At 47.3% G+C, this 27,238-nt stretch overlaps 1 protein-coding gene across 1 annotated transcript; it reads left to right on the top strand.

Annotated features, from left to right (window-relative positions):
* Positions 1–2,010: 2,010 nt before the first annotated feature.
* LOC139409816 (phospholipid phosphatase-related protein type 1-like) lies at positions 2,011–21,561 on the top strand. The gene is made up of 8 exons (XM_071155198.1): positions 2,011–2,199; positions 7,629–7,726; positions 11,441–11,629; positions 14,212–14,344; positions 15,317–15,567; positions 16,454–16,630; positions 18,087–18,218; positions 20,760–21,561. Exons 2-8 carry the CDS (start codon positions 7,667–7,669, stop codon positions 20,790–20,792), a joined length of 975 nt encoding a protein of 324 aa, XP_071011299.1. The 5' UTR covers positions 2,011–2,199; positions 7,629–7,666; the 3' UTR covers positions 20,793–21,561.
* The last annotated feature ends 5,677 nt before the right edge of the window (positions 21,562–27,238 follow it).

Here is a 27,238-nt window from a genome sequence, read left to right as displayed (position 1 = left end):
ACTAGAAAAGGGGGAATGCAAAAAGCAGGAGAACAGGAGAAACACTGGTTGACTTGGAAACATACAAGACGAACTGGCACAAAGAGACAGTGAACATAGGGAAAAATACACTGGGGAAAATAAGCGACACCTGGAGGGGGTGGAGACAATCACAAGGACAGGTGAAACAGATCAGGGCGTGACAGAGGATGAGTTACCTGTAGTTGCAGGTGTGGTGAAGACCTCTGACTCCGAGCCTCACCCTGAAGGTCACGCAAAGGATGAGTGAGATTTTTTGAGAAAGTGGATCCCTGCCTGTTAGCAGGCACATATGTGGTATCAGGCTGGGTAGAAAATAAATTGGGTACTGTTAAATTGGTGAAGGTAGCTAAAAGTGGTCTTGTGAAGATGTTCTGTGTTTCTTTCTCCCAGAGGGAGCGGGCGCTTCGCATCACGTGCCTTGGGATAAGACCTCTGACTTGCATTGCTCTCCGGTGCAAGGTTGCCTTTGAAAGGAGGGATTACTGGGGTGGCGTTAAGTGTTGAGGTGGAACAACTAAAATTGAAGATTCCTCGTCGTTTGGTGTGACACAGACACGGTGACGAGCGTGGTGAATCTGAGAAGACACTGCATGTTCTTTTGAGTTTTCACCTGTCAAAATCATGTTAGGATACATCATTTATCCCGTGAGCGCTTTTGTGCCGAACCCACTAAGGTGTTTTAGATGCCAAATTTATGGTCATGTTGCAGCAGTGTGTCAATTGTGGGAATGCCCATGTTGCTGGTGATCAGAAGTGTCCGGTGCGAGAGAGAGAGGTTGCCAGGGTCAGAGTATAACAGAAGGTGTTGTATTATGAGGCAGTAAGAGAGTAGTAGAGGAAGATGAGTCCAGGGTGATAGGTCCTAAGAGGCTACCTTTGAGTGGGCCAATAGAGAGTGATAGGAATAACGTGAGGTTGGTTTCTTAGCGTTCATAGCCATGCTTATCAACTCTACCGCAGAAATTGAACATAAATCCCAGAGAATGGACGTGGTGGCAGCTGCAGAACTTACTTACATACTTGGGTGGACAAGATTTTACTGCAGAGGAGTTACAAGGTGTGTTGAACGACAGTGTCCCGACCTCCCAGGCTGCTGGCCGGGTGTGGGATCAGATGGGGGCCAAGAAGTGGAATTGTGGTGAGGTTTTAATGGGGTGTAGGGTTAGTTGGTATAGTGTGGAGGTTTTAATGGGTGTCGGGTTAGTTGCTATAGTGGGAGGTTTTAATGGGTATAGGGTTAGTTGGTAGTGAGGTTTTAATGGGTGTAGGGTTAGTTGGTATAGTGGGGAGGTTTTAATGGGTGTAGGGTTAGTTGGTAGTGAGGTTTTAATGGGTGCAGGGTTAGTTGGTATAGTGGGGAGGTTTTAATGGGTGTAGAGTTAGTTGGTATAGTGGGAGGTCTTAATGGGTGTAGGGTTAGTTGTATAGTGGGGAGGTTTTAATGGGTGTAGGGTTAGTTGGTAGTGAGGTTTTAATGGGTGCAAGGTTAGTTGGTATAGTGGGGAGGTTTTAATGGGTGTAGAGTTAGTTGGTATAGTGGGAGGTCTTAATGGGTGTAGGGTTAGTTGTATAGTGGGGAGTTTTAATGGGTTAGTTGGTATAGTGGGGAGGTTTTAATGGGTGTAGGGTTAGTTGGTATAGTGGGGAGGTTTTAATGGGTGTAGGGTTAGTTGGTAGAATGGTGAGGTTTTAATGGGTGTAGGGTTAGTTGGTATAATGGTGAGGTTTTAATGGGTTAGTTGGTACAGTGGGGAGGTTTTAATGGGTGTAGGGTTAGTTGGAAGGGCAGTGTTTCTTCCCTTTTCCCGTCCTTTTTGTGTCACAAAGTGTAATGAATTCATACTCTAGAACAATAGGTAGAAATAGGGCAAGATGAGAGCTATAGATAAATATGGAGGCCCTGTCCGGCCTCACTCTCCACTACAGTAGATGGCGGTGTACGCACCTTTCAGTTGGTTGCGATCCGCCAAATTTAAAGAATAGAAGTTTGACTCCTCCCAGTTCTGTGTGCCGTTGCGAGGGGTACTTGATGGTGTTCTCATCACCCATCTCAAAGCTACTAGCAGACACTGTAGCGCTGATTAACAATATGGAGTAGCATGCACGCGTCTGGGCATTATTTTCTTCCATTCCCTTTGATGGATGTGCACGTCCATTGGAATATACGTTCATCGCACGGTAAGTTCTCCGTGATGCACTCGGTGGCAGCCCCGGCCACTCGGTGAGAAATAGACAAATTGTTGTTGATATTCGCCTATTCAGCTATTGTCTTGCTTCTCACAGCGTCTACGGGTCGATGGGTTCGTGTGCTGTTGCTGAGCGCAATGTGGAATTGGTTCCGATATTGCCGGAGTGTTCATTTTTTATTTCAGCCGATTTAAATATAGCCAGTGTTTAACTAAAGCGTTACTTTGTTGCAATGGTCAGTCCTGAGAATGAAGCCACACGTTGCGGAGGGAGGACCAGAGTACTATCATGGTCCTCCGAGGGTCATTTAATTATTTAAATGGTCTTTTACCAGGGAGGATCCGTGAACTCAGACTAACACCTGTCTCTCTGGAACTCATTTAGACCGTGATTGTTGTGTAATTACCTCGCCGTCCTCGTGTTTTATGTTTCCAATTATTTACGGAGGAGAGAGAAGCCTAATCATTCATGGACATCATTTGTTCGTCATTAGTAGGATCACGAGCATGGTTGGTGATACAGACAATTTTCTTGTCTGTGTGTCATTCCAGTCGCCTTTGGTTGTGGTCTGGGGCCGGATGTATCAAGTGTCTTGATAGCTGATTTAGGATCAGTTTGGTCGTGTTTCATAAAACCTCTCACCAGTAGAAGGGGCTGATTTAGGATCAGTCAGAATAAGATGACATGGTGACATTATCCTACTCTGATCTCCCTGTGAACTCCAACCTGATGGCACATGATGCCACCCACACCCCAGCGCCACAGCATCCTCCCACCACGGCCCCACACCCCAGCGCCACAGCATCCTCCCACCACGGCCCCACACCCCAGCTCCACAGCATCCTCCCACACCCCAGCTCCACAGCATCCTCCCACACCCCAGCTCCACAGCATCCTCCCACACCCCAGCGCCACAGCATCCTCCCACACCCCAGCGCCACAGCATCCTCCCACACCCCAGCGCCACAGCATCCTCACACCACGGCTCCACACCACACTGCTCTTTGCCCACTCTCCCCCCCCTGCTCTTTGCCCACTCCCCCCCCCCCCTGCTCTTTGCCCACTCCCCCCCCCCCCTGCTCTTTGCCCACTCTCCCCCCTCTGCTCTTTGCCCACTCTTCCCCCCCTGCTCTTTGCCCACTCTTCCCCCCCTGCTCTTTGCCCACTCTTCCCCCCTGCTCTTTGCCCACTCTTCCCCCCCTGCTCTTTGCCCACTCTTCCCCCCCTGCTCTTTGCCCACTCTTCCCCCCCTGCTCTTTGCCCACTCTTCCCCCCCTGCTCTTTGCCCACTCTCCCCCCCTGCTCTTTGCCCACTCTCCCCCCCCCCCTGCTCTTTGCCCACTCTCCCCCCCTGCTCTTTGCCCACTCTCCCCCCCTGCTCTTTGCCCACTCTCCCCCCCTGCTCTTTGCCCACTCTCCCCCCCTGCTCTTTGCCCACTCTCCCCCCCTGCTCTTTGCCCACTCTCCCCCCTGCTCTTTGCCCACTCTCCCCCCTGCTCTTTGCCCACTCTCCCCCCCTGCTCTTTGCCCACTCTCCCCCCCTGCTCTTTGCCCACTCTCCCCCCTGCTCTTTGCCCACTCTCCCCCCTGCTCTTTGCCCACTCTCCCCCCCTGCTCTTTGCCCACTCTCCCCCCCTGCTCTTTGCCCACTCTCCCCCCTGCTCTTTGCCCACTCGCCCCCCCTGCTCTTTGCCCACTCCCCCCCCTCCTCTTTGCCCACTCTCCCCCCCCTGCTCTTTACCCACTCTTTCCCTTCCCCCACTGCTCTTTACCCACTCTTTCCCTTCCCCCACTGCTCTTTACCCACTCTTTCCCTTCCCCCACTGCTCTTTACCCACTCTTTCCCTTCCCCCACTGCTCTTTACCCACTCTTTCCCTTCCCCCACTGCTCTTTACCCACTCTTTCCACCTCTGCTCTTTACCCACTCTTCCCCCCTCCCCTTCTCTTTACCCACTCTTCCCCCCCTGCTCTTTGCCCACTCTTCCCCCCCTGCTCTTTGCCCACTCTTCCCCCCCTGCTCTTTGCCCACTCTCCCCCCCTGCTCTTTGCCCACTCTCCCCCCTGCTCTTTGCCCACTCTCCCCCCTGCTCTTTGCCCACTCTCCCCCCTGCTCTTTGCCCACTCTCCCCCCTGCTCTTTGCCCACTCTCCCCCCTGCTCTTTGCCCACTCTCCCCCCTGCTCTTTGCCCACTCTCCCCCCTGCTCTTTGCCCACTCTCCCCCCTGCTCTTTGCCCACTCTCCCCCCTGCTCTTTGCCCACTCTCCCCCCTGCTCTTTGCCCACTCTCCCCCCTGCTCTTTGCCCACTCTCTCCTCTTCCCCCCTGCTCTTTACCCACTCTTCCTCCCTGCTCTTTACCCACTCTTCCCTCCTGCTCTTTACCCACTCTTCCCCCTGCTCTTTACCCACTCTTCCCCCCCACTGCTCCTTACCCACTCTTCCCCCCCACTGCTCTTTACCCACTCTTCCCCCCACTGCTCTTTACCCACTCTTCCCCCCACTGCTCTTTACCCACTCTTCCCCCCTCCCCTTCTCTTTACCCACTCTTCCCCCCTCCCCTTCTCTTTACCCACTCTTTCCCCCTGTTCTTTACCCACTCTTCCCCCCACTGCTCTTTACCCACTCTTCCCCCCACTGCTCTTTACCCACTCTTCCCCCCACTGCTCTTTACCCACTCTTCCCCCCACTGCTCTTTACCCACTCTTCCCCCCACTGCTCTTTACCCACTCTTCCCCCCTCCCCTTCTCTTTACCCACTCTTCCCCCCTCCCCTTCTCTTTACCCACTCTTCCCCCACTCTTTCCCTTCCCCCACTGCTCTTTACCCACTCTTTCCCTTCCCCCACTGCTCTTTACCCACTCTTTCCCTTCCCCCACTGCTCTTTACCCACTCTTTCCCTTCCCCCACTGCTCTTTACCCACTCTTTCCACCTCTGCTCTTTACCCACTCTTCCCCCCTCCCCTTCTCTTTACCCACTCTTCCCCCCCTGCTCTTTGCCCACTCTTCCCCCCCTGCTCTTTGCCCACTCTTCCCCCCTGCTCTTTGCCCACTCTTCCCCCCTGCTCTTTGCCCACTCTTCCCACTGCTCTTTGCCCACTCTTCCCCCCTGCTCTTTGCCCACTCTTCCCCCCCTGCTCTTTGCCCACTCTCCCCCCCTGCTCTTTGCCCACTCTCCCCCCCTGCTCTTTGCCCACTCTCCCCCCCTGCTCTTTGCCCACTCTCCCCCCTGCTCTTTGCCCACTCTCCCCCCTGCTCTTTGCCCACTCTCCCCCCTGCTCTTTGCCCACTCTCCCCCCTGCTCTTTGCCCACTCTCCCCCCTGCTCTTTGCCCACTCTCCCCCCTGCTCTTTGCCCACTCTCCCCCCTGCTCTTTGCCCACTCTCCCCCCTGCTCTTTGCCCACTCTCCCCCCTGCTCTTTGCCCACTCTCCCCCCTGCTCTTTGCCCACTCTCCCCCCTGCTCTTTGCCCACTCTCCCCCCTGCTCTTTGCCCACTCTCCCCCCTGCTCTTTGCCCACTCTCCCCCCTGCTCTTTGCCCACTCTCCCCCCTGCTCTTTGCCCACTCTCCCCCCTGCTCTTTGCCCACTCTCCCCCCTGCTCTTTGCCCACTCTCCCCCCTGCTCTTTGCCCACTCTCCCCCCTGCTCTTTGCCCACTCTCCCCCCTGCTCTTTGCCCACTCTCCCCCCTGCTCTTTGCCCACTCTCCCCCCTGCTCTTTGCCCACTCTCCCCCCTGCTCTTTGCCCACTCTCCCCCCTGCTCTTTGCCCACTCTCTCCTCTTCCCCCCTGCTCTTTACCCACTCTTCCCCCCTGCTCTTTACCCACTCTTCCCTCCTGCTCTTTACCCACTCTTCCCCCCCTGCTCTTTACCCACTCTTCCCCCCCTGCTCTTTACCCACTCTTCCCCCCTGCTCTTTACCCACTCTTCCCCCCTGCTCTTTACCCACTCTTTACCCCCCCTGCTCTTTACCCACTCTTCCCCCCACTGCTCCTTACCCACTCTTCCCCCCCACTGCTCTTTACCCACTCTTCCCCCCACTGCTCTTTACCCACTCTTCCCCCCTCCCCTTCTCTTTACCCACTCTTCCCCCCTCCCCTTCTCTTTACCCACTCTTCCCCCTGTTCTTTACCCACTCTTTCCCCCCACTGCTCTTTACCCACTCTCTCCCCTCCTGCTCCTTACCCGCTCTTTACCCACTCTTTACCCAATCTTCCCCCCTCCCCTGCTCTTTACCCACTCTGCCCCCCTCCCCTTCTCTTTACCCACTCTCCCTCTCCCCTTCTCTTTTCCCACTTTGCCCCCCTCCCCTTCTCTTTACCCACTCTTCCCCCCTCCCCTCCCCTTCACCCACTCTTCCCCCCCTCCCCTTCACCCACTCTTCCCCCCCTCCCCTTCACCCACTCTTCCCCCCCTCCCTTTCACCCACTCTTCCCCCCTCCCCTTCTCTTTACCCACTCTTCCCCCCTCCCCTTCTCTTTACCCACTCTTCCCCCCTCCCCTTCTCTTTACCCACTCTTCCCCCCTCCCCTTCTCTTTACCCACTCTTCCCCCCTCCCCTTCTCTTTACCCACTCTTCCCCCCTCCCCTTCTCTTTACCCACTCTTCCCCCCTCCCCTTCTCTTTACCCACTCTTCCCCCCTCCCTTTCTCTTTACCCACTCTTCCCCCCTCCCCTTCTCTTTACCCACTCTTCCCCCCTCCCCTTCTCTTTACCCACTCTTCTCCCCTTCTCTTTACCCACTCTTCTCCCCTTCTCTTTACCCACTCTTCTCCCCTTCTTTTTACCCACTCTTCCCCCCTTCTCTTTACCCACTCTTCCCCCCTCCCCTTCTCTTTACCCACTCTTCCCCCTTCCCCTTCTCTTTACCCACTCTTCCCCCTTCCCCTTCTCTTTACCCACTCTTCCCCCCTCCCCTTCTCTTTACCCACTCTTCCCCCTTCCCCTTCTCTTTACCCACTCTTCCCCCCTCCCCTTCTCTTTACCCACTCTTCCCCCTTCCCCTTCTCTTTACCCACTCTTCCCCCCTCCCCTTCTCTTTACCCACTCTTCCCCCCTCCCCTTCTCTTTACCCACTCTTCCCCCCTCCCCTTCTCTTTACCCACGCTCTCCTCTTCCCCCCCCCTACTGCTCTTTACCCAATCTCTTGTCAGTGCTCAAAGACTAGTCTATTTGCCAACCCTGTTTGTATATAACACATGTACTTTATGCAGTGTTTTTTGAATGTTCAACCCTGTATTGTAGTTTCACTGTATGTTGTCCAGTCACCCTCTGTCCTGACATTGTTCTGTATTTTTCTGGAATCAGTTCATGGTTTGAAATGGACTCCTCTTGGAGTCAATTCCCATCTCCAGGAATTTAGGAATGGAATCACAATGGACTCCCAATATTTCATGATATTAACAGTCCTTCATCTCCTGTAGATTGAGATCCAGACTGATCCATTCCTTGCTGAGACAACATGGCTTCTGACAACACACAGCGCAGTTACTCCATCATCCCATGTTTCATCTTCGTAGAGGTAAGACTGTCTGTCTCTGGTGTTACCTAATAACAGGTCATAGAGGTAAGACTGTCTGTCTCTGGTGTTACCTAATAACAGGTCATAGAGGTAAGACTGTCTGTCTCTGGTGTTACCTAATAACAGGTCATAGAGGTAAGACTGTCTGTCTCTGGTGTTACCTAATAACAGGTCATAGAGGTAAGTGTCTGTCTGTCTCTGGTGTTACCTAATAACAGGTCATAGAGGTAAGACTGTCTGTCTGTCTCTGGTGTTACCTAATAACAGGTCATAGAGGTAAGTGTCTGTCTGTCTCTGGTGTTACCTAATAACAGGTCATAGAGGTAAGACTGTCTGTCTCTGGTGTTACCTAATAACAGATCATAGAGGTAAGACTGTCTGTCTCTGGTGTTACCTAATAACAGGTCATAGAGGTAAGACTGTCTGTCTCTCTGGTGTTACCTAATAACAGGTAGTACAGTGATCCTAGAGGTAAGACTGTCTGCCATGTGGAACTCTCATAGAGACCAAAGAGGAGTTTGTTAAAAACAGACTTCGGTGTAATGCTAATATTGCCCTCACATCAATTTAGTTCACCAATAATCTTTCCGATGTTTGAATGCCATTTTCACCCAGGTGAACATGTGTTTCATGTCCATGAAATAGAATAAATGTCTGTAATCACCTTCAGACACACCTGGCCAACTTGATGGGTGATGTAACCATCTGGCGAAGTGGAGTCTTTTGTTTAGACATGTAGCTAGCTAGCTAAACAATGACCTGGCATTATCCAAACTCGTACTACAAATATTGTCATATCTGTAGTATGAATCTGTAGGTAGCTAACGGTAACCAACTAGGTTCAATGTTAGCTAGCTAACGTTAGGCTATAACGAGCAAGGCAAATAGATTTCTGATTCTAATAATATTACTACACAGATCATACACGTAACGTTAGCTAGCGAACAGTACGCCTTAAGTTGCAATGAAAATGATTAGACACACAGCCTGCTACTTTACCTTTGGTTGTGGTTAGACACACAGCCTGCTACTTTATGTTTGGGTTTGGTTGTGGTTAGACACACAGCCTGCTACTTTACCTTTTGTTGTGGTTAGACACACAGCCTTCTACTTTACGTTTGGGTTTGGTTGTGGTTAGACACACAGCCTGCTACTTTACGTTTGGGTTTGGTTGTGGTTAGACACACAGCCTGCTGCTTTACGTTTGGTTGTGGTTAGACACACAGCCTGCTACTTTATGTTTGGGTTTGGTTGTGGTTAGACACACAGCCTGCTACTTTACGTTTTGTTGTGGTTAGACACACAGCCTGCTACTTTACGTTTAGGTTTAGTTGTGGTTAGACACACATTCTGCTACTTTACCTTTTGTTGTGGTTAGACACACAGCCTGCTACTTTGGGTTTGGTTGTGGTTAGACACACAGCCTGCTACTTTGGGTTTTGTTGTGGTTAGACACACAGCCTGCTACTTTACGTTTTGTTGTGGTTAGACACACAGCCTGCTACTTTACCTTTGGTTGTGGTTAGACACACAGCCTGCTACTTTACATTTGGGTTTGGTTAGACACACAGCCTGCTACTTTACGTTTTGTTGTGGTTAGACACACAGCCTGCTACTTTACGTTTTGTTGTGGTTAGACACACAGCCTGCTACTTTACCTTTGGTTGTGGTTAGACACACAGCCTGCTACTTTACCTTTGGTTGTGGTTAGACACACAGCCTGCTACTTTACGTTTGGTTGTGGTTAGACACACAGCCTGCTACTTTGGGTTTGGTTGTGGTTAGACACACAGCCTGCTACTTTGGGTTTGGTTAGACACACAGCCTGCTACTTTACGTTTGGGTTTGGTTAGACACACAGCCTGCTACTTTACGTTTGGGTTTGGTTAGACACACAGCCTGCTACTTTACCTTTGGTTGTGGTTAGACACACAGCCTGCTACTTTACCTTTGGTTGTGGTTAGACACACAGCCTGCTACTTTACCTTTGGTTGTGGTTAGACACACAGCCTGCTACTTTACATTTGGTTGTGGTTAGACACACAGCCTGCTACTCTGGGTTTGGTTGTGGTTAGACACACAGCCTGCTACTTTGGGTTTGGTTAGACACACAGCCTGCTACTTTACGTTTGGGTTTGGTTAGACACACAGCCTGCTACTTTACTTTTGGGTTTGGTTAGACACACAGCCTGCTACTTTACCTTTGGTTGTGGTTAGACACACAGCCTGCTACTTTACGTTTGGTTGTGGTTAGACACACAGCCTGCTACTTTACGTTTGCTTTTGGTTGTGGTTAGACACACAGCCTGCTACTTTACCTTTGGGTTTGGTTAGACACACAGCCTGCTACTTTACGTTTGGGTTTGGTTAGACACACAGCCTGCTACTTTACGTTTGGGTTTGGTTAGACACACAGCCTGCTACTTTACCTTTGGTTGTGGTTAGACACACAGCCTGCTACTTTATGTTTGGGTTTGGTTGTGGTTAGACACACAGCCTGCTACTTTACGTTTTGTTGTGGTTAGACACACAGCCTGCTACTTTACGTTTAGGTTTAGTTGTGGTTAGACACACAGCCTGCTACTTTACCTTTTGTTGTGGTGAGACACACAGCCTTCTACTTTACATTTGGGTTTGGTTAGACACACAGCCTGCTACTTTACGTTTTGTTGTGGTTAGACACACAGCCTGCTACTTTACCTTTGGTTGTGGTTAGACACACAGCCTGCTACTTTACATTTGGGTTTGGTTAGACACACAGCCTGCTACTTTACGTTTTGTTGTGGTTAGACACACAGCCTGCTACTTTACGTTTTGTTGTGGTTAGACACACAGCCTGCTACTTTACCTTTGGTTGTGGTTAGACACACAGCCTGCTACTTTACCTTTGGTTGTGGTTAGACACACAGCCTGCTACTTTACGTTTGGTTGTGGTTAGACACACAGCCTGCTACTTTACGTTTGGTTGTGGTTAGACACACAGCCTGCTACTTTGGGTTTGGTTGTGGTTAGACACACAGCCTGCTACTTTGGGTTTGGTTAGACACACAGCCTGCTACTTTGGGTTTGGTTAGACACACAGCCTGCTACTTTACGTTTGGTTAGACACACAGCCTGCTACTTTACGTTTGGGTTTGGTTAGACACACAGCCTGCTACTTTACGTTTGGGTTTGGTTAGACACACAGCCTGCTACTTTACCTTTGGTTGTGGTTAGACACACAGCCTGCTACTTTACCTTTGGTTGTGGTTAGACACACAGCCTGCTACTTTACCTTTGGTTGTGGTTAGACACACAGCCTGCTACTTTACCTTTGGTTGTGGTTAGACACACAGCCTGCTACTTTGGGTTTGGTTGTGGTTAGACACACAGCCTGCTACTTTGGGTTTGGTTAGACACACAGCCTGCTACTTTACGTTTGGGTTTGGTTAGACACACAGCCTGCTACTTTACGTTTGGGTTTGGTTAGACACACAGCCTGCTACTTTACCTTTGGTTGTGGTTAGACACACAGCCTGCTACTTTACGTTTGCTTTTGGTTGTGGTTAGACACACAGCCTGCTACTTTACATTTGGGTTCTCCCTGAGCTGGTCTCTCTAGCTGGTGATAATGGCAGGGACCGTCTTGCTGGCCTACTACTTTGAGTTAGGTCAGGTTGTATTTAGGTTAGATTAGGGTTCCAGCCTGATATCTCCCTGATGTTGTCTCCCCAGCTGGTGATAATGGCAGGGACCGTCCTGCTGGCCTACTACTTTGAGCTGACCGACACGTTCGGCATCCACGTCCAGGGGTTCTTCTGCAACGATGCTGACCTGATGAAGCCGTACCCCGGGGTGGACGAGAGCAGCTTCATCCCTCCCCTCATCCTCTACTGCGTGGTCGCCGCTGTTCCCACCACCATCGTGAGTACTAGGTTACTGACTGACTCTGTCTTGCTGTCTCTGCCCTCTGTCTCTCTCTCTCTTCTGTCTCTCTGCCCCCTCGCTCCTCTTTCTCTCTCTCTGTCACAATATGCGGCTTGGCTCCCATCGCCATTTTGAGTACAGTAACTGTTTTTCTGTCTTTTCGCTCTCGCTATCTTGCTTTCTCAGTAAATCATCTCACATTATCCTCCATTATCTTTGTATTATATATTTAATGAAGATATATATCCTACTGATGTAGGCTCTTAATTTAATCACTCTTTTGTGGTTGAGAATTTTCTTGTACTAGAGTTTTAAGAAGGCTTCTGAAGTTTATAATTTCCACTTTTTTTTTTATTTCAGACTTAATTTCCCCTCCTGAAAAATGTAATAAGGATTATTCCTCCTGCAGCAAACTGGCTCGAATTTAGATCCTGCATCTGTATTATTTACAGATCAAATGCTCCCATTAGCCTTATTTCTACTGAAATATTGATTTCTAGGTTTAATTATGACTGCTAGATTCACTGGAGGAAAAAACAGATGGTTCTTGAAGACACTGAGGCACTGACACTGTTTCATTAGTTCAGAGAATGAACACTAGATGGCACTGTTGCTACACTGTAGATCTACTGCCTACAGTTCGGCAGCAGCCATAGCAGCTCTACATGCCCGTCTCTGGTGCCAACACAGACTGCACCTTTATTTAACCAGGTAGGCAAGTTGAGAACAAGTTCTCATTTACAACTGCGACCTAGCCAAGATAAAGCAAAGCAGTTCGACACATACAACAACACAGAGTTACACATGGAGTAAAACAAACGTACAGTCAATAATACAGTAGGAAAATATGTCTATATACAATATGAGGTGAGATGAGGGAGGTAAAGGCAAAACAAAGGCCATCGTGGCGAAGTAAATACAATATAGCAAGTAAAACACTGGAATTACTAAGTCGCTTAGGATAAAAGTGTATGCTAAATAGTATATATTATTATTTATTGAGTGTGGGTGTAATGGTAAGGCTATCTTGGGCAGCAGGTAGCCTAGCAGTTAACTGAAAGGTTGCTGGATCGAATCCCCGAGCTGACAAGGTAAGAATCTGTTGTTCTGCCCCTGAACAAGGTAGTTAACCCACTGTTCCCTGGTAGGCCGTCATTGTAAATGAGAACTTGTTCTCAACTAGCCTACCTGGTTATTTAAAGGTGAAATAAATAAATAAATAAATAAAAGTCATGTTCATGTGGGTGACCTCCGTGGGAATCAAACATATCCTGATGGTCTACCAACTGAACCACACAAGACCAACTAACACCTCCAGAGTAGTGGTACATTTTAGTCATTTATCAGACGCGCCTATCCAGAGTGACTTAGTGGCGTTATTTAAAGATATTTAAAGTGAGTAGTGATACCTTTTAAGTAATTTTTTAAAAAGTGGCCAGTGATTTCAATCTGTGTGTTGGCAGCAGCCTCTCCGATAGCGATGGCTGTTTAACGGTCTGATGGCCTTGATGGAAGCTGTTTTTCAGTCTCTCGGTCCCAGCTTTCATGCACCTGTACTGACCGCGCCTTCTGGATGATAGCGGGGTAAACAGGCAGTGACTCGGGTGGTTGTTGTCCTTGATGATATTTTTGGCCTTCTTGTAACATCAGGTGCTGTTGGTGTCCTGGAGGGCATCTTGTTTTGCCCTGGTGATGCGTTGGGCAGACCTCAATACCCTCTGGAGAGCCCTGTGGTTGAGGGCAGTGCAGTTGCCGTACCAGGTGGTGATACAGCACGACAGGATGTTCTCGATTGTGCATCTGTAAAAGTTTGAGGGTTTTAGGTGACACAAGGGTTAGGGCTGGGTGTTAATGCTAATTTGTCGGGACATGGACTCTACAAGGTGTTGCAAGCGTTCCACAGGGATGCTGGCCCATGTTGACTCTGATGCTTCCCATAGTTGTCAAGTTGGCTGGATGTCCTTTGGTTGGTGGACCATTCTTGATACACACAGGAAACTTTATTGAGCATGAAAAACCCCAGCAGCATTGCAGCCTTGACACAAACTGTTGCTCCTGGCACCTACTACCAAACCCCGTTCAAAGGCACACTATTTTGTCTTTGTTCACCCTCTCTGTTAGATCAAGGCTCCTTTAACCTCCTCTCCTTCATCTACACATCGATTTGAAGTGGCTTTAACAAGTGACATCAATAAGGGATCATAGTTTTCACCTGATCTGTCTATGCCATGGAGCAGGTGTTCTTAATATTTTGTACACTCTGTCTGTCTTCAGATCTTCATCGGAAAGGTTTCCAAGTACAGTGGTTCTTCCTTTTTTAAAAGTTGCTGCGTACTGCAACTTGGAAACCTTTTCGATGCGGGGTGCGGGGTGCTGCAGAATTCTATGGCACTTTATTTAAGTGGCAGCCATTGTTGCCAGAATGCCGCAATTTACCACAATCTGCCACCATCTACCACAAACCGTCGCGGCATAAGCTCCAAACTTTTAAAGGAAGAACCACTGTACATCATGAAGTCCATCAGGGTGGAGGTTAGGCTCAATGTGTTTAACATTACCATGCATCTGTCTGTCATCAGATCTTCATCGGGGAGGTATCCATGTACATCATGAAGTCCACACGGGCGGTGCTACTAACCCAGGAGAAGACCATGGTGACGGGGAAGTGCTGCTACCTGAACGCCCTTACCAGGAGAGTCATCAGGTTTATTGGTTAGTTATTGGTGACCTACTGGTCATGTCAGTGGTGTTACTTGTATATTAGATGTTGAACGTAGTTACATGTTGAGCAGCCAACTCTTAGCAAACTATTTTATAGTATTTTTTTTATTTTTATAAAACAAATGTCATTTAGCTGATATTCTTTTTCATAGCGACTTACTGCCGCAATTAGGTTTAAGTGCACATTGATAGATTTTTCACCTAGTCAGCTCAGGGATTTGAACCAGCAACCTTTGTTACTGGCCCACCTTCTCTTAACCATTAGGCTTTCATACAAACATCTGCTGCAGATTAACATGGGGCCCGTTCAGTTAGTGTGATTGAAGCTGTAGTTATGAGAGCAGTTTGGAACTGTCCAAGATGTCTTCACGGTTTCTACTGACGACCCTTCTCTCTAGTAGAACGTCTATTAGGGTGCTCAATGACACCGTGTCAGGGTGCTCAATGACACCGTGTCAGGGTGCTCAATGACACCGTGTCAGGGTGCTCAATGACACCGTGTCAGGGTGCTCAAGGACACCGTGTCAGGGTGCTCAATGACACCTGTAGTGTCACACTAATGTACACTACACCTGTTAGTGCTCAATGACACCGTGTTACACTACGTCTGTTACAGTGCTGAATGACACCAAGTTACATTACGTCTGTGTTAAAATGCATCCCAAAATGGCACTGTATTCCTTACATAGTTCACTACTTTGACCAGCACACACAGGGCCCTGGTCAAAAGTAGTGCACTGTGTAGGGAATATGGTTCCATTTGGGACACAGCCCAGCCCATTGTTCTCCGTCTCTCCCTCCAGAACACAGGACCCCCCCAGACAGAGGGGCACCACCATGCTCAGAGTATCACAATATAAAGAGCAGATAATAAGTCATATTTCATGAACATTGGAAATGAAGCATTTAGTTTCATGTGTCTCTATCTTTTCTCTCTCTGTTCGTCTCTCTCTCTCTCTCCAGGTGTGTTTGCGTTTGGTCTGTTTGCGACAGACATCTTTGTAAATGCGGGGCAGGTGGTGACGGGCAACCTGGCGCCGTACTTCCTGTCTGTGTGTAAGCCCAACTACACCGGCACCGAGTGTCGCTTCAACCACCAGTTCATCTCCAACGGTAACATCTGTACCGGCAGCCCGGTCGTCGTGGAGAAGGCTCGACGCTCCTTCCCTTCCAAAGACGCGTCGCTCAGCGTCTACTCTGCTGTCTACGTCACTGTGAGGGTTATGATAATCAGAATGAGTATTACAGTAGAATGTAGTCATTGTTACTCGGCTGTCTACGTCACTGTGAGGGTTATGATAATCAGAATGAGTATTACAGTAGAATGTAGTCATTGTTACTCGGCTGTCTACGTCACTGTGAGGGTTATGATAATCAGAATGAGTATTACAGTAGAATGTAGTCATTGTTACTCGGCTGTCTACGTCACTGTGAGGGTTATGATAATCAGAATGAGTATTACAGTAGAATGTAGTCATTGTTACTCGGCTGTCTGCGTCACTGTGAGGGTTATGATAATCAGAATGAGTATTACAGTCGGCAGCATAGTAGTATTGCATGTAGTCATTGTTACTCTGCTGTCTGCGTCACTGTGAGGGTTATGATAATCAGAATGAGTATTACAGTAGAATGTAGTCATTGTTACTCTGCTGTCTGCGTCACTGTGAGGGTTATGATAATCAGAATGAGTATTACAGTAGAATGTAGTCATTGTTACTCTGCTGTCTGCGTCACTGTGAGGGTTATGATAATCAGAATGAGTATTACAGTAGAATGTAGTCATTGTTACTCGGCTGTCTGCGTCACTGTGAGGGTTATGATAATCAGAATGAGTATTACAGTAGAATGTAGTCATTGTTACTCGGCTGTCTGCGTCACTGTGAGGGTTATGATAATCAGAATGAGTATTACAGTCGGCAGCATAGTAGTATTGCATGTAGTCATTGTTACTCTGCTGTCTGCGTCACTGTGAGTACTGCTGGAACTGGCCCAACTTTATTATGATGATGGAGACATTTTTAGCTTGGGCAGACACCATAGAGACAGTTACTACTTCTCATCATGTCTCTCCCTGCCTCTCCCTGTCTGTCCCTGTTCCAGATGTACATCACTAGCACCATAAAGACTAAGAGTAGTCGCCTGGCCAAACCGGTGCTGTGCCTGGGCACCCTCTGTACAGCCTTCCTCGCCGGGCTCAACCGGGTCTCGGAGTACCGGAACCACTGTTCTGATGTCATCGCTGGGTTCATCCTTGGTAGCTGTATCGCTCTCTTCCTGGTGAGGACTAACGGTCGTTTTATCTGCTTGTGTTGATCTCTTTTAGCACATAATGGGAGCTGATCTTCCTGATGAGGATGTCTTGTATTCCTATTGGTCAAAATCTTCCTCGGCATCTAAATGGTTCTCACTGGCAATATTCCCTCTAAGCTGCGTGCCACGCAGAAGAAATAGAGATAGATATAGAGAAACAGAGATTGAACTTAACTTTCTACAGTTTTCCCCCTTAGTTAATTAACATTATCAGTGTTTCCCTTTACTGTGGGAATTGTGATCAAAGCAATAGTAGCCACTTTCAATGTAACATACCAAAATGAAATATGCCAGATTTAGTATGCAAAACTAACTGCAAGAGATTATTTTTTCTGCATTGACATGCAGGACTCACTCTACTCAGACTGGTGCACCTTAACCAATCAGAGCTGCAGGAAGCCTATATGCAAACAGACCATTGCCATATATGGATCTGTTCCATTCACTTTGAACTGGACTGTGTTTACAGCATGAGCAGTCGTGAGTAGATGCACTTGTTTTGAGATCGAAGTGAGAGCTGCATGTTGCCACGTGGGCACATTTTGTTCATATTATTTGCTAGTTAGTGAGTTATTAGTCCAGTTATAGATCATTTCTTGTCAACGTTAAGGGAGTGATTACTTCCTCCAAGAGCACAAAATGTGTACATTTCTAGACATCTTTGAAAAGCCAGTCAGGTAAATAGCTTGTTTTTTTCTCTTAAAGGGGCAGTGTTGTATTTGAGACAGTCTTGAATAAGCTAAGTAGCCAATAGGCAGAGGGTAGCATAATTTGTCTGATTCTCTGCAATAATGGAATGGGAATAATAATGCATTTTCATTTAACAACACAACATGTTCAGTCACCTCCTTGTCTGAAGGACAAGTGGATAAACTTGTTAATGTGAAGCCCTGCATGTTTTTTGTTTTAAATCTCATGGAATGTAGACCTACATTGAACACCACACATTGGCTGCTACTGTAGGCTGAATGATAGAACAGATATTTCCATGGTAAAATGTTACGGGATGCATTTTCTCCATTGTTTTTGATGGTAGGCCTCTCTGGTAGATCTACATTATGATCAAATAGCCACAGTAGCCTACTTGGACACTGTTAAAACTGTAACTTAAAGCTGGTTCAACCTCAAGGTAAACTGTAAAAGCACACTGGAAGTTACACAAAATTTTCACATTGTTGAAGTGTGCGCTCAGCAGACCAGAAATTTGCTCAGTGCCAAAATATTTGAGTTGACACATTGACATGGGTGAATTTTCTAAATGGATCAAATGTATTGATTGGCCAGTGGCTCTTCTCGTGGATATTCTTCCTTGCTGTAGTCATGGAGATGGGATCCTGTAACCCTGGGAACCCTAATACTGTTCAGCCTTTTGCTCTGTGACGTTTTCATGTCAGGGAATGTTTCAGTGACGTGTCTCCTTCAGGGTATCTGTGTGGTGAACAACTTTAAAGGAACCCACTCCCCTCCTGCCAAACAGAAGAGTGAAGATTACCGTGGTCTCCCTCTAATGACCTTCCCCCGCATCCAGAGCCCCCTGCAGACACTCAACGCACAGGTAACTTAACACTACTGTTCAATACTACTGCACAGGTAACCACTTAACACTGCTGTTCAATACTACTGCACAGGTAACCACTTAACACCACTGTTCAATACTACTGCACAGGTAACCACTTAACACCACTGTTCAATACTACTGCACAGGTAACCACTTAACACCACTGTTCAATACTAGTGCACAGGTAACCACTTAACACTACTGTTCAATACTACTGCACAGGTAACCACTTAACACCACTGTTCAATATTACTACCGAGGCCATCACCTGCTTTACTATTCAGACACTGTACCGAGGCCACCAGACACTGTACCGAGGCCACCAGACACTGTACCGAGGCCACCAGACACTGTACCGAGGCCACCAGACACTGTACCGAGGCCACCAGACACTGTACCGAGGCCACCAGACACTGTACCGAGGCCACCAGACACTGTACCGAGGCCACCAGACACTGTACCGAGGCCACCAGACACTGTACCGAGGCCATCTGCTTTACTATTCAGATACTGTACCGAGGCCATCTGCTTTACTATTCAGATACTGTACCGAGGCCATCAGATACTGTACCGAGGCCATCTGCTTTACTATTCAGATACTGTACCGAGGCCATCAGATACTGTACCGAGGCCATCTGCTTTACTATTCAGATACTGTACCGAGGCCATCAGATACTGTACCGAGGCCATCTGCTTTACTATTCAGATACTGTACCGAGGCCATCGGATACTGTACCGAGGCCATCGGATACTGTACCGAGGCCATCTGCTTTACTATTCAGATACTGTACCGAGGCCATCTGCTTTACTATTCAGATACTGTACCGAGGCCATCTGCTTTGCTATTCAGATACTGTACCGAGGCCATCGGATACTGTACCGAGGCCATCGCCTGCTTTGCTATTCAGATACTGTACCGAGGCCATCGGATACTGTACCGAGGCCATCGGATACTGTACCGAGGCCATCGGATACTGTACCGAGGCCATCGGATACTTTGCTATTCAGATACTGTACCGAGGCCATCGGATACTGTACCGAGGCCATCGCCTGCTTTGCTATTCAGATACTGTACCGAGGCCATCGCCTGCTTTGCTATTCAGATACTGTACCGGGGCCATCGGATACTGTACCGGGGCCATCGGATACTGTACCGGGGCCATCGGATACTGTACCGGGGCCATCGGATACTGTACCGGGGCCATCGGATACTGTACCGGGGCCATCGCCTGCTTTGCTATTCAGATACTGTACCGAGGCCATCGGATACTGTACCGAGGCCATCGGATACTGTACCGAGGCCATCGGATACTGTACCGAGGCCATCGGATACTGTACCGAGGCCAGCCATCGCCTGCTTTGCTATTCAGATACTGTACCGGGGCCATCGGATACTGTACCGGGGCCATCGGATACTGTACCGGGGCCATCGGATACTGTACCGGGGCCATCGGATACTGTACCGGGGCCATCGGATACTGTACCGGGGCCATCGGATACTGTACCGGGGCCATCGGATACTGTACCGGGGCCATCGCCTGCTTTGCTATTCAGATACTGTACCGGGGCCATCGGATACTGTACCGGGGCCATCGGATACTGTACCGGGGCCATCGGATACTGTACCGGGGCCATCGCCTGCTTTGCTATTCAGATACTGTACCGAGGCCATCGGATACTGTACCGGGGCCATCACCTGCTTTGCTATTCAGCTGCTGTACTTTTTAATGTGTGGGTCTTTCATTTCTTTGTCAGGATATATTTTCTCAGGTTTAGGGTGTACATGAATACACATCCATCTACTTTACCCTGTACATCTAACTGCCTAAAATAATGGAAACACTTGAGTAAATGAGGGCTAGAAAGTATATTGAAAGCAGGTGCTTTCACACAGGTGTGGAGTTAATTAAGCAAATACAATCCCATCATGCTTAGGGTCATGTATAAAAATGATGGGCCATTATTTTGGCTACCATGGCTATGCCCCCATAGGATGTCCCCGTCCACAGGTACGAGTCGTCACTGAATGCGTTGATGAACATGAAAACAATGTAAAACATATGCCATGGTCGTCAGTGACCAGATCTCAACCCAATTGGACACTTATGGGAGTTTCTGAAGTGGTGCCTGAGACGGCGTTTCACGCCACCATCAGTAAAACACCAAAATATTGAATATTTCATGGAAGAATGGATGTCTCATCCCTTCCAGACACTTGTAGAATCTATGCCAAGGTGCATTGAAGCTGTTCTGGCTGGTGGAGGTCCAACGCCCTATTAAGACACTTTATGTTGGCAGTTACCTATGCTTCGGTATATGCCTCAATTTTTTGTTTATTTTCAGTATATGCCAAAACATTTTGCCTCAATTTAGTTTTCTTAGTTGCTTATAAAATTCTTAACAAAAATCCCTCTGTCTTCCAGAATCTTAGTTTTGCTGGTCTTGTCAAGTTTGGGATATGCGTACCTCACTCGCTTGCTTTATGTTTGCTGGACATCAACCACAGTATAAACCAACATTCCCCCTTCTGTCTTTCAGAACCATTCGGCATCGATGACTGAGGTCACATGACTAGCGGGGACCGAGGGGGGTCAGCACCGGGTCACCTTTGCGTCTCCTCAACACATCTTCTAGGCACAATGTTTTGTACTGTCATACTACTGTAAAAAAAGGACAGTATTCTGGTGTAACTAGTTAGAGGCTGATGTTTTGTACATTTTTGTATAAGGGAGTATGTGCTGTAGCCTACCTAATCCTGAAGATGTTATTACTGTAGGTCTGACCTAGGGTTGTAAAATAATAAGCAGGAAATCTGTGAATCCTCCTGGGATTTCTGGGAAACCTGGGAACTTTGGTCCGAACTGAACTGTCTGTCAAGACTGACTTACATAGCCATTCTCTCTCATGTTTTACATCACAAAGTAAATCTAATATGCAGTATTTAATGGAAATATTGATGTCATTCTGTGGGATTTGTACAAATACTTCTATCTATTCTGTTTGACTAAAGTTTTTTTTTTTTTTTTTAAATCGCTGTAAAATATTTTGTCACTTTTTTTTTGTTTTTTTTCTGGCTGCCGTTTTTCAGGAATGTTTTTGGTATTCATAATGTTTGTTGTAGGAAAAAAAAAACATCTCATTGACTTGTGACTTGGTGTGGTATTGTTTTCCTTCATGGCAGAATACAGAAGCTGCCATTCTCTCAGCATGGAACTAAACAGTTGAACTGTTTGAATAGATATTTGTATAGTGTATTTCTTTGAAAAATACATATTTATTTAGAAATGCTGCATATATTTTTCTTGATTTGTGAACAAAATAAATAATCCATAGCAGAGTATCAATTGTGTGGGCATTTTATTCCAAACCTCAACAGTCTTTGTTGGCCTTTCTACAATGGGTGGGTCTTCCTGAATGCTGATTTGGTTAAAAGCTCATTCCAGCTGGTGTCTAATCCACAAATTACCACCGGCTAAATCTATGACGTTAAAATGCCTATTTACTCTGTTCCATCTGACTGCGCAATCCACTGTCTCATCAGCCCAGCCAGGCAATTTATAAACTTGATCTCCACTATAAAAAGCGCATAGACATTATCTCATTTCTTTTAGACTAACATTTAGTTAAACAGAGGAGATTGGTATAAACCTTGCTGTCTGTCTCTGACATTTACAACATTGTTTCAAGATTCAAATTCCAGTGGTCCCATAGTAATGAACGTGTCAAATCCTGACAGACAGGCAACGTTTCTCAACCAGTTGAAATCATGAATCAGCTGGCATGATTTTTATGGATATATACAAAAATGTCAAACAAAATGAATGCAGCCTTTCCAGCTTCAAGTGATCGTGTTGTTGGCTACCTCCTGAACAATAGGGTCCTGAGAAGTGAGCAAATGTTTTATGCCAGGCAAAATCGCGCCTCATTAGCTCATTGTTATAGATGTTTCCAAATATATGTCACTATTAAACATCTAATGCAAATGCAGCTACTTTGCTGTTATTCTGGCTGCACCATAGTCGGCTAGCTAGAAAGCAAGGGATAAGAACATTGCCAGTCAGTATGGCAATGGAACATTTAGAATAAATGACTGGGTCCCTTCCATAAATACAGAACAAGACTGAACGACTGAGTTGCGTCGAGCGACCGAACCGATAGAACAAACTACACCGGATTTGATGCTCGTTGTGGCAGGGCTTCAACTATTCCAGACTACAAAGTGAAACCCAGACACGAGCTGCCCAGTGACACGAGCCTACCAGACAAGCTAAATGCCTTTTATGGTTGCTTTGAGGCAAGCAACACTGAAGCATGCATGAGAGCACCAGCTGTTCTGGATGACTGTGATAACGCTGTTGGTAGCCGATGTGCGCAAGACCTTTAAACAGGTCTACATTCACAAAGCCGCGGGGCCAGACATTACCAGGACGTGTACTCAAAGCATGCGCGGACCAACTGGCAAGTGTATTCACTGATATTTTCAACCTCTCCCTGACCGAGTATGTAATGCCTACATGTTTCAAACAGACCACCATAGTCCCTGTGCCCAAGAAAGTGAAGGTGACCTGTCTAAATGATTACCGCCTCGTAGCACTCATGTCGGTAGCCATGAAGTGCTTTGAAAGGCTGGTCAGGACACACATCAACAGCATCCTCCAGGATACCCTAGACCCACTCCAATTCGCATACTGCCCCAACAGATCCACAGATGACTCAAACTCAATAGCACTCCACACTGCCCTTTCACACCTGGACAAAAGGAAGGAGATGGCCACCACCTAGCCAATTGTGCTATTTTTTTCGCGTTATTTGTAAATTATTTTAAATTACAGTCTGTGCAAATTTATAAACAGGAAGTCTCTAGATTTTGCTCGCCTGAGGTAGAGTATATTATGATAAATTGCAAGCCACACTACTTGCCTAGAGAGTTCTCAGATATACTTTTCGTGGCTGTTTATTTACCACAGATGCCGGCACTAAGACCGCAATCAGCCAGCTGTACAAGGAAATAAGGAAACAGGAAATCACTCCCCAAAGGGGGCGCTCCTAGTGGCCGGAGACTTTAATGCAGGGAAACTTAAATCAGTTCTACCAAATTTCCATCAACACGTTAAATGTGCAATCAATGGGAATAAAACATTCTAGATCAGCTGTACTCCACACATAGAGACGCGTACAAAGCTCTCCCTCGCCCTCCATTTGGTAAATCCGACCACAACTCTATCCTCCTGATTCCTGCTTACAAGCAAAAATTAAAGCAGGAAGCACCAGTGACTCGGTCTATAAAAAAATGGTCAGATGAAGCAGATGCTAAACTACAGGACTATTTTGCTATCACAGACTGGAACATGTTCTGGGATTCTTCCGATGGCATTGAGGAGTACACCACATCAGTCACTGGCTTTATCAATAAGTGCAGTGAGGACGTTGTCCCGTACATACCCCAACCAGAAGCCATGGATTACAGGTAACATTCGCACTGAGCTAAAGGGTAGAGCTGCGGGACTCTAACCCGGATACTTACAAAAAATCCCGCTATGCCCTGCAACGAACCATCAAACAGGCAAAGCGTCAATACATGGCTAAGATTGAATCATACTACACCGGCTCCGACGCTCGTCGGATGTGGCAGGGCTTGCAAACTATTACCGACTACAAAGGGAAGCACAGCCGTGAGCTGCCCAGTGACACGAGCCTACCAGACGAGCTAAATCACTTCTATGCTCGCTTCGAGGTAAGCAACACTGAGGCATGCATGAGAGCATCAGCCTTTCCGGACGACTGTTTGATCACTGTCTCCGTAGCCGACGTGAGTAAGACCTTTAAACAGGTCAACATTCACAAGGCTGCGGGGCCAGATGGATTACCAGGACGTGTGCTCCGGGGCATGTGCTAACCAACTGGCAGGTGTCTTCACTGACATTTTCAACATGTTCCTGATTGAGTCTGTAATACCAACGTGCTTCAAGCAGACTACAATTGTCCCTGTGCCCAAGAACACAAAGGCAACCTGCCAAAATGACTACAGACCCATGGCACTCATGTCCGTAGCCATGAATTGGTTTGAAAGGCTGGTAATGGCTCACATCAACACCATTATCCCAGAAATCCTAGACCCACTCCAATTTGCATACCGCCCAAAACAGATCCACATATGATGCAATCTCTATTGCACTCCACACTGTCCTTTCCCACCTGGACAAAAGGAACACCTATGTGAGAATGCTATTCATTGACTACAGCTTAGCGTTCAACACCATAGTGTCCTCAAAGCTGATCACTAAGCTAAGGACCCTGTGACTAAACACCTTCTGCAACTGGATCCTGGACTTCCTGACGGGCTTCCCCCCAGGTGGTGAGGGTAGGCAACAACACGTCTGCCACGCTGATCCTCAACACAGGGGCCCCTCAGGGGTGCGTGCTCAGTCCCCTCCTGTACTCCCTGTTCACCCACGACTGCATGGCCAAACACGACTCCAACACCATCATTAAGTTTGCTGACGACACAACGGTGATAGGCCTGATCACCAACAACAATGAGACAGCCTTTAGGGAGGAGGTCAGAGACCTGGCAGTTTGGTGCCAGGACAACAACGTCTCCCTCAACGTGAGCAATATAAATGAGCTGATTGTGGACTACAGGAACAGGCAGGCCGAACAGGCCTCCATTAACATCAACAGGGCTGTAGTGGAGCGGGTCGAGAGTTTCAAGTTCCTTGGTGTCCACATCACCAACAAACAATCATGGTCCAAACACACCAAGACAGTTGTGAAGAGGGCACAACAATGCCTTTTCCTTTGGCATGGGTCCCCAGATCCTCAAAAAGTTATACAGCTGCACCATCGAGAGCATCCTGACTAGTTGCATTACAACCTGGTACGGCAACTGCTCATCATCTTACTCTAAGGCGATACGAAGGGTAGTGCGTACGGCCCAGTACATCACTGGGGGCAAGCTTCCTGTCATCCAAGGCCCAAAAATGTGTCAGTCACCCCAGTCATATACTGTTCTCTCTGCTACCGCACGACAAGCGGTACCAGAGCGCCAAGTCTAGGTCCAAAATGCTCCTTAACAGCTTCTACCCTCAAGCCATAAGAACAATTATCAAATGGCCACCTGGACTATTTACATTGACTTACCTCAACTTGTACCCCCGCACATTGACTCGGTACCGGTACCGCATACGAAATAGCCTCGTTATTCTTATTTTATTGTTACTTTTTATAATTGTTTACTTTAGTTTATTTGGTAAATATTTTCTTAACTCTTTCTTGAACTGCACTGTTGGTTAAGGGCTTGTAAGCATTTCACGGTAACCTGTTGTATTCGGTTCATGTGACAAAGTTTGATTTGATTTGAACAACTAGCCGGCTTGGGTAGCAAACCATAGATTGGTGTCGGGATGTTGTGAAAAGGATGAAATGGTATAAATAAATGTATGAAAATGTTTTTAATGAAAATATGTCAATCATTTTATTATTTGTATATTATATGAATCATTATTTTGGAAACCCGTTTGTATAAAAGTGTTAATGGCCTAAAAGCCGGTGTTCAACTTCGTGTCGGGCCTAACAAACACCTGTGCCAATATATCCTCCAAACACCAATATATCCTCCAAACACCAATATATCCTCCAAACACCAATATATCCTCCAAACACCAGCTTCGAAGGCATTAACACTTAATGTTAGTATTTAGCATAAATTTAGCAGTCATCATTTAATTAAATTGACTGCATTCCCAAAGATTATTCTGCAAGTGACAATATAATCTGACTGAGTAGTCTTTCACAAGTGTTTAGTAATGTTTAGTTATGAATCATGTTCATTTGTAACTCATCTTGTTCAGTGGCTCCTAGACTGGATCTTAATGGTCATTCCAGTCATCTCCTGCACGTGTCCCAAATGACACCCTATTCCTTATAGTCCCAATGGGCCCTGGTCAAAAGTAGTGTATAAAGGGAATAGGGTGCCCTGTGGTAGATAAGGTCCTCCCTTGGTAGAAATAATCAGCGCTCCATTTTTTGTGTTTTGGTGACTATGTAATTATAATCACAACAAAATCAACTAGATGTGTTTGTCAGTAATATGTCATTGTAAGGAGATTAGCCACACACACACACACATGAGATGAAACTTGATTATCTTTGTTAATAAATAATAACAAATTCAAACCCATGAAAATAACTCCTAATATATCCTGACAGCCCCCAAGGAAGAGAACAGCTTTACTCTGGACAAGACTAACGCAGACGCTGGGAGTCGAGAAGCAGGTGCAGGTGGTGAGTTTAATAACACGATGAACATGGAACGATACAAAACAAGAGTAGCGTCTGGACATAAACACATAACCAATACTGCCTGGGGAATGAACCAAAGGGAGCGACAATCAGGGAAGGGATGGAGTCCAGGTGAGTCTCATAATGAGGTGCTAGTGCGGGTAACGATGGTGTACGTAATGATGGTTGTCAGAGGCAGTGATTTGTAAATCGGCAACGTCGAGCGCCGAAGAAGGAGAGTGGGAGTAGACGTGACAGAATCCCCCCCCCCCCCCCCACGAGGGGACAGCTTTAGCCAGGGGACCAGGAAACACCGGCCTGAGAAGGGAGACATTCTTTATCAAATAAGATGTGAGATATGATGTTCAGAGAGTAAAGAAAAGGGACCACTAGAAGATCTATTGAAACAATCCACCGTAGGACCGGGAGCAAGGCTTTGGGTAGAGACAGTGTCCTCTGGTTATCTCCGGTCAGAGAGAGCTTGGAGGTTGGTTGGAGATGGAGAGCAGACGGTTCCAGTGATCAGGACACACCATGATCCTCTGGTACAGAGCTCTGGGTCTGATTGTCTTAGGTACAGGCCTCTGGGTCTGATTGTCTAGGTACAGGGCTCTGGGTCTGATTGTCTAGGTACAGAGCTCTGGGTCTGATTGTCTAGGTAAAGGGATATGGGTCTGATTGTCTAGGTACAGGGCTCTGGGTCTGATTGTCTAGGTACGGGGCTCTGGGTCTGATTG

Source organism: Oncorhynchus clarkii, chromosome 5, assembly GCF_045791955.1.
Source record: "Oncorhynchus clarkii lewisi isolate Uvic-CL-2024 chromosome 5, UVic_Ocla_1.0, whole genome shotgun sequence".
NCBI lineage: Eukaryota > Metazoa > Chordata > Actinopteri > Salmoniformes > Salmonidae > Oncorhynchus > Oncorhynchus clarkii.
This window is presented reverse-complemented; position numbering and strand designations above follow the sequence as displayed.

Excerpts from the sequence above, each read along its gene's own strand:
- LOC139409816 (XM_071155198.1), top strand. The coding sequence starts at position 7,667 with ATGGCTTCTGACAACACACAGCGCAGTTACTCCATCATCCCATGTTTC. Across the intron at positions 15,568-16,453 it reads ACTCTGCTGTCTACGTCACT|ATGTACATCACTAGCACCAT; the intron begins GTGAGGGTTATG and ends TCCCTGTTCCAG. Across the intron at positions 18,219-20,759 it reads TGCAGACACTCAACGCACAG|AACCATTCGGCATCGATGAC; the intron begins GTAACTTAACAC and ends TCTGTCTTTCAG.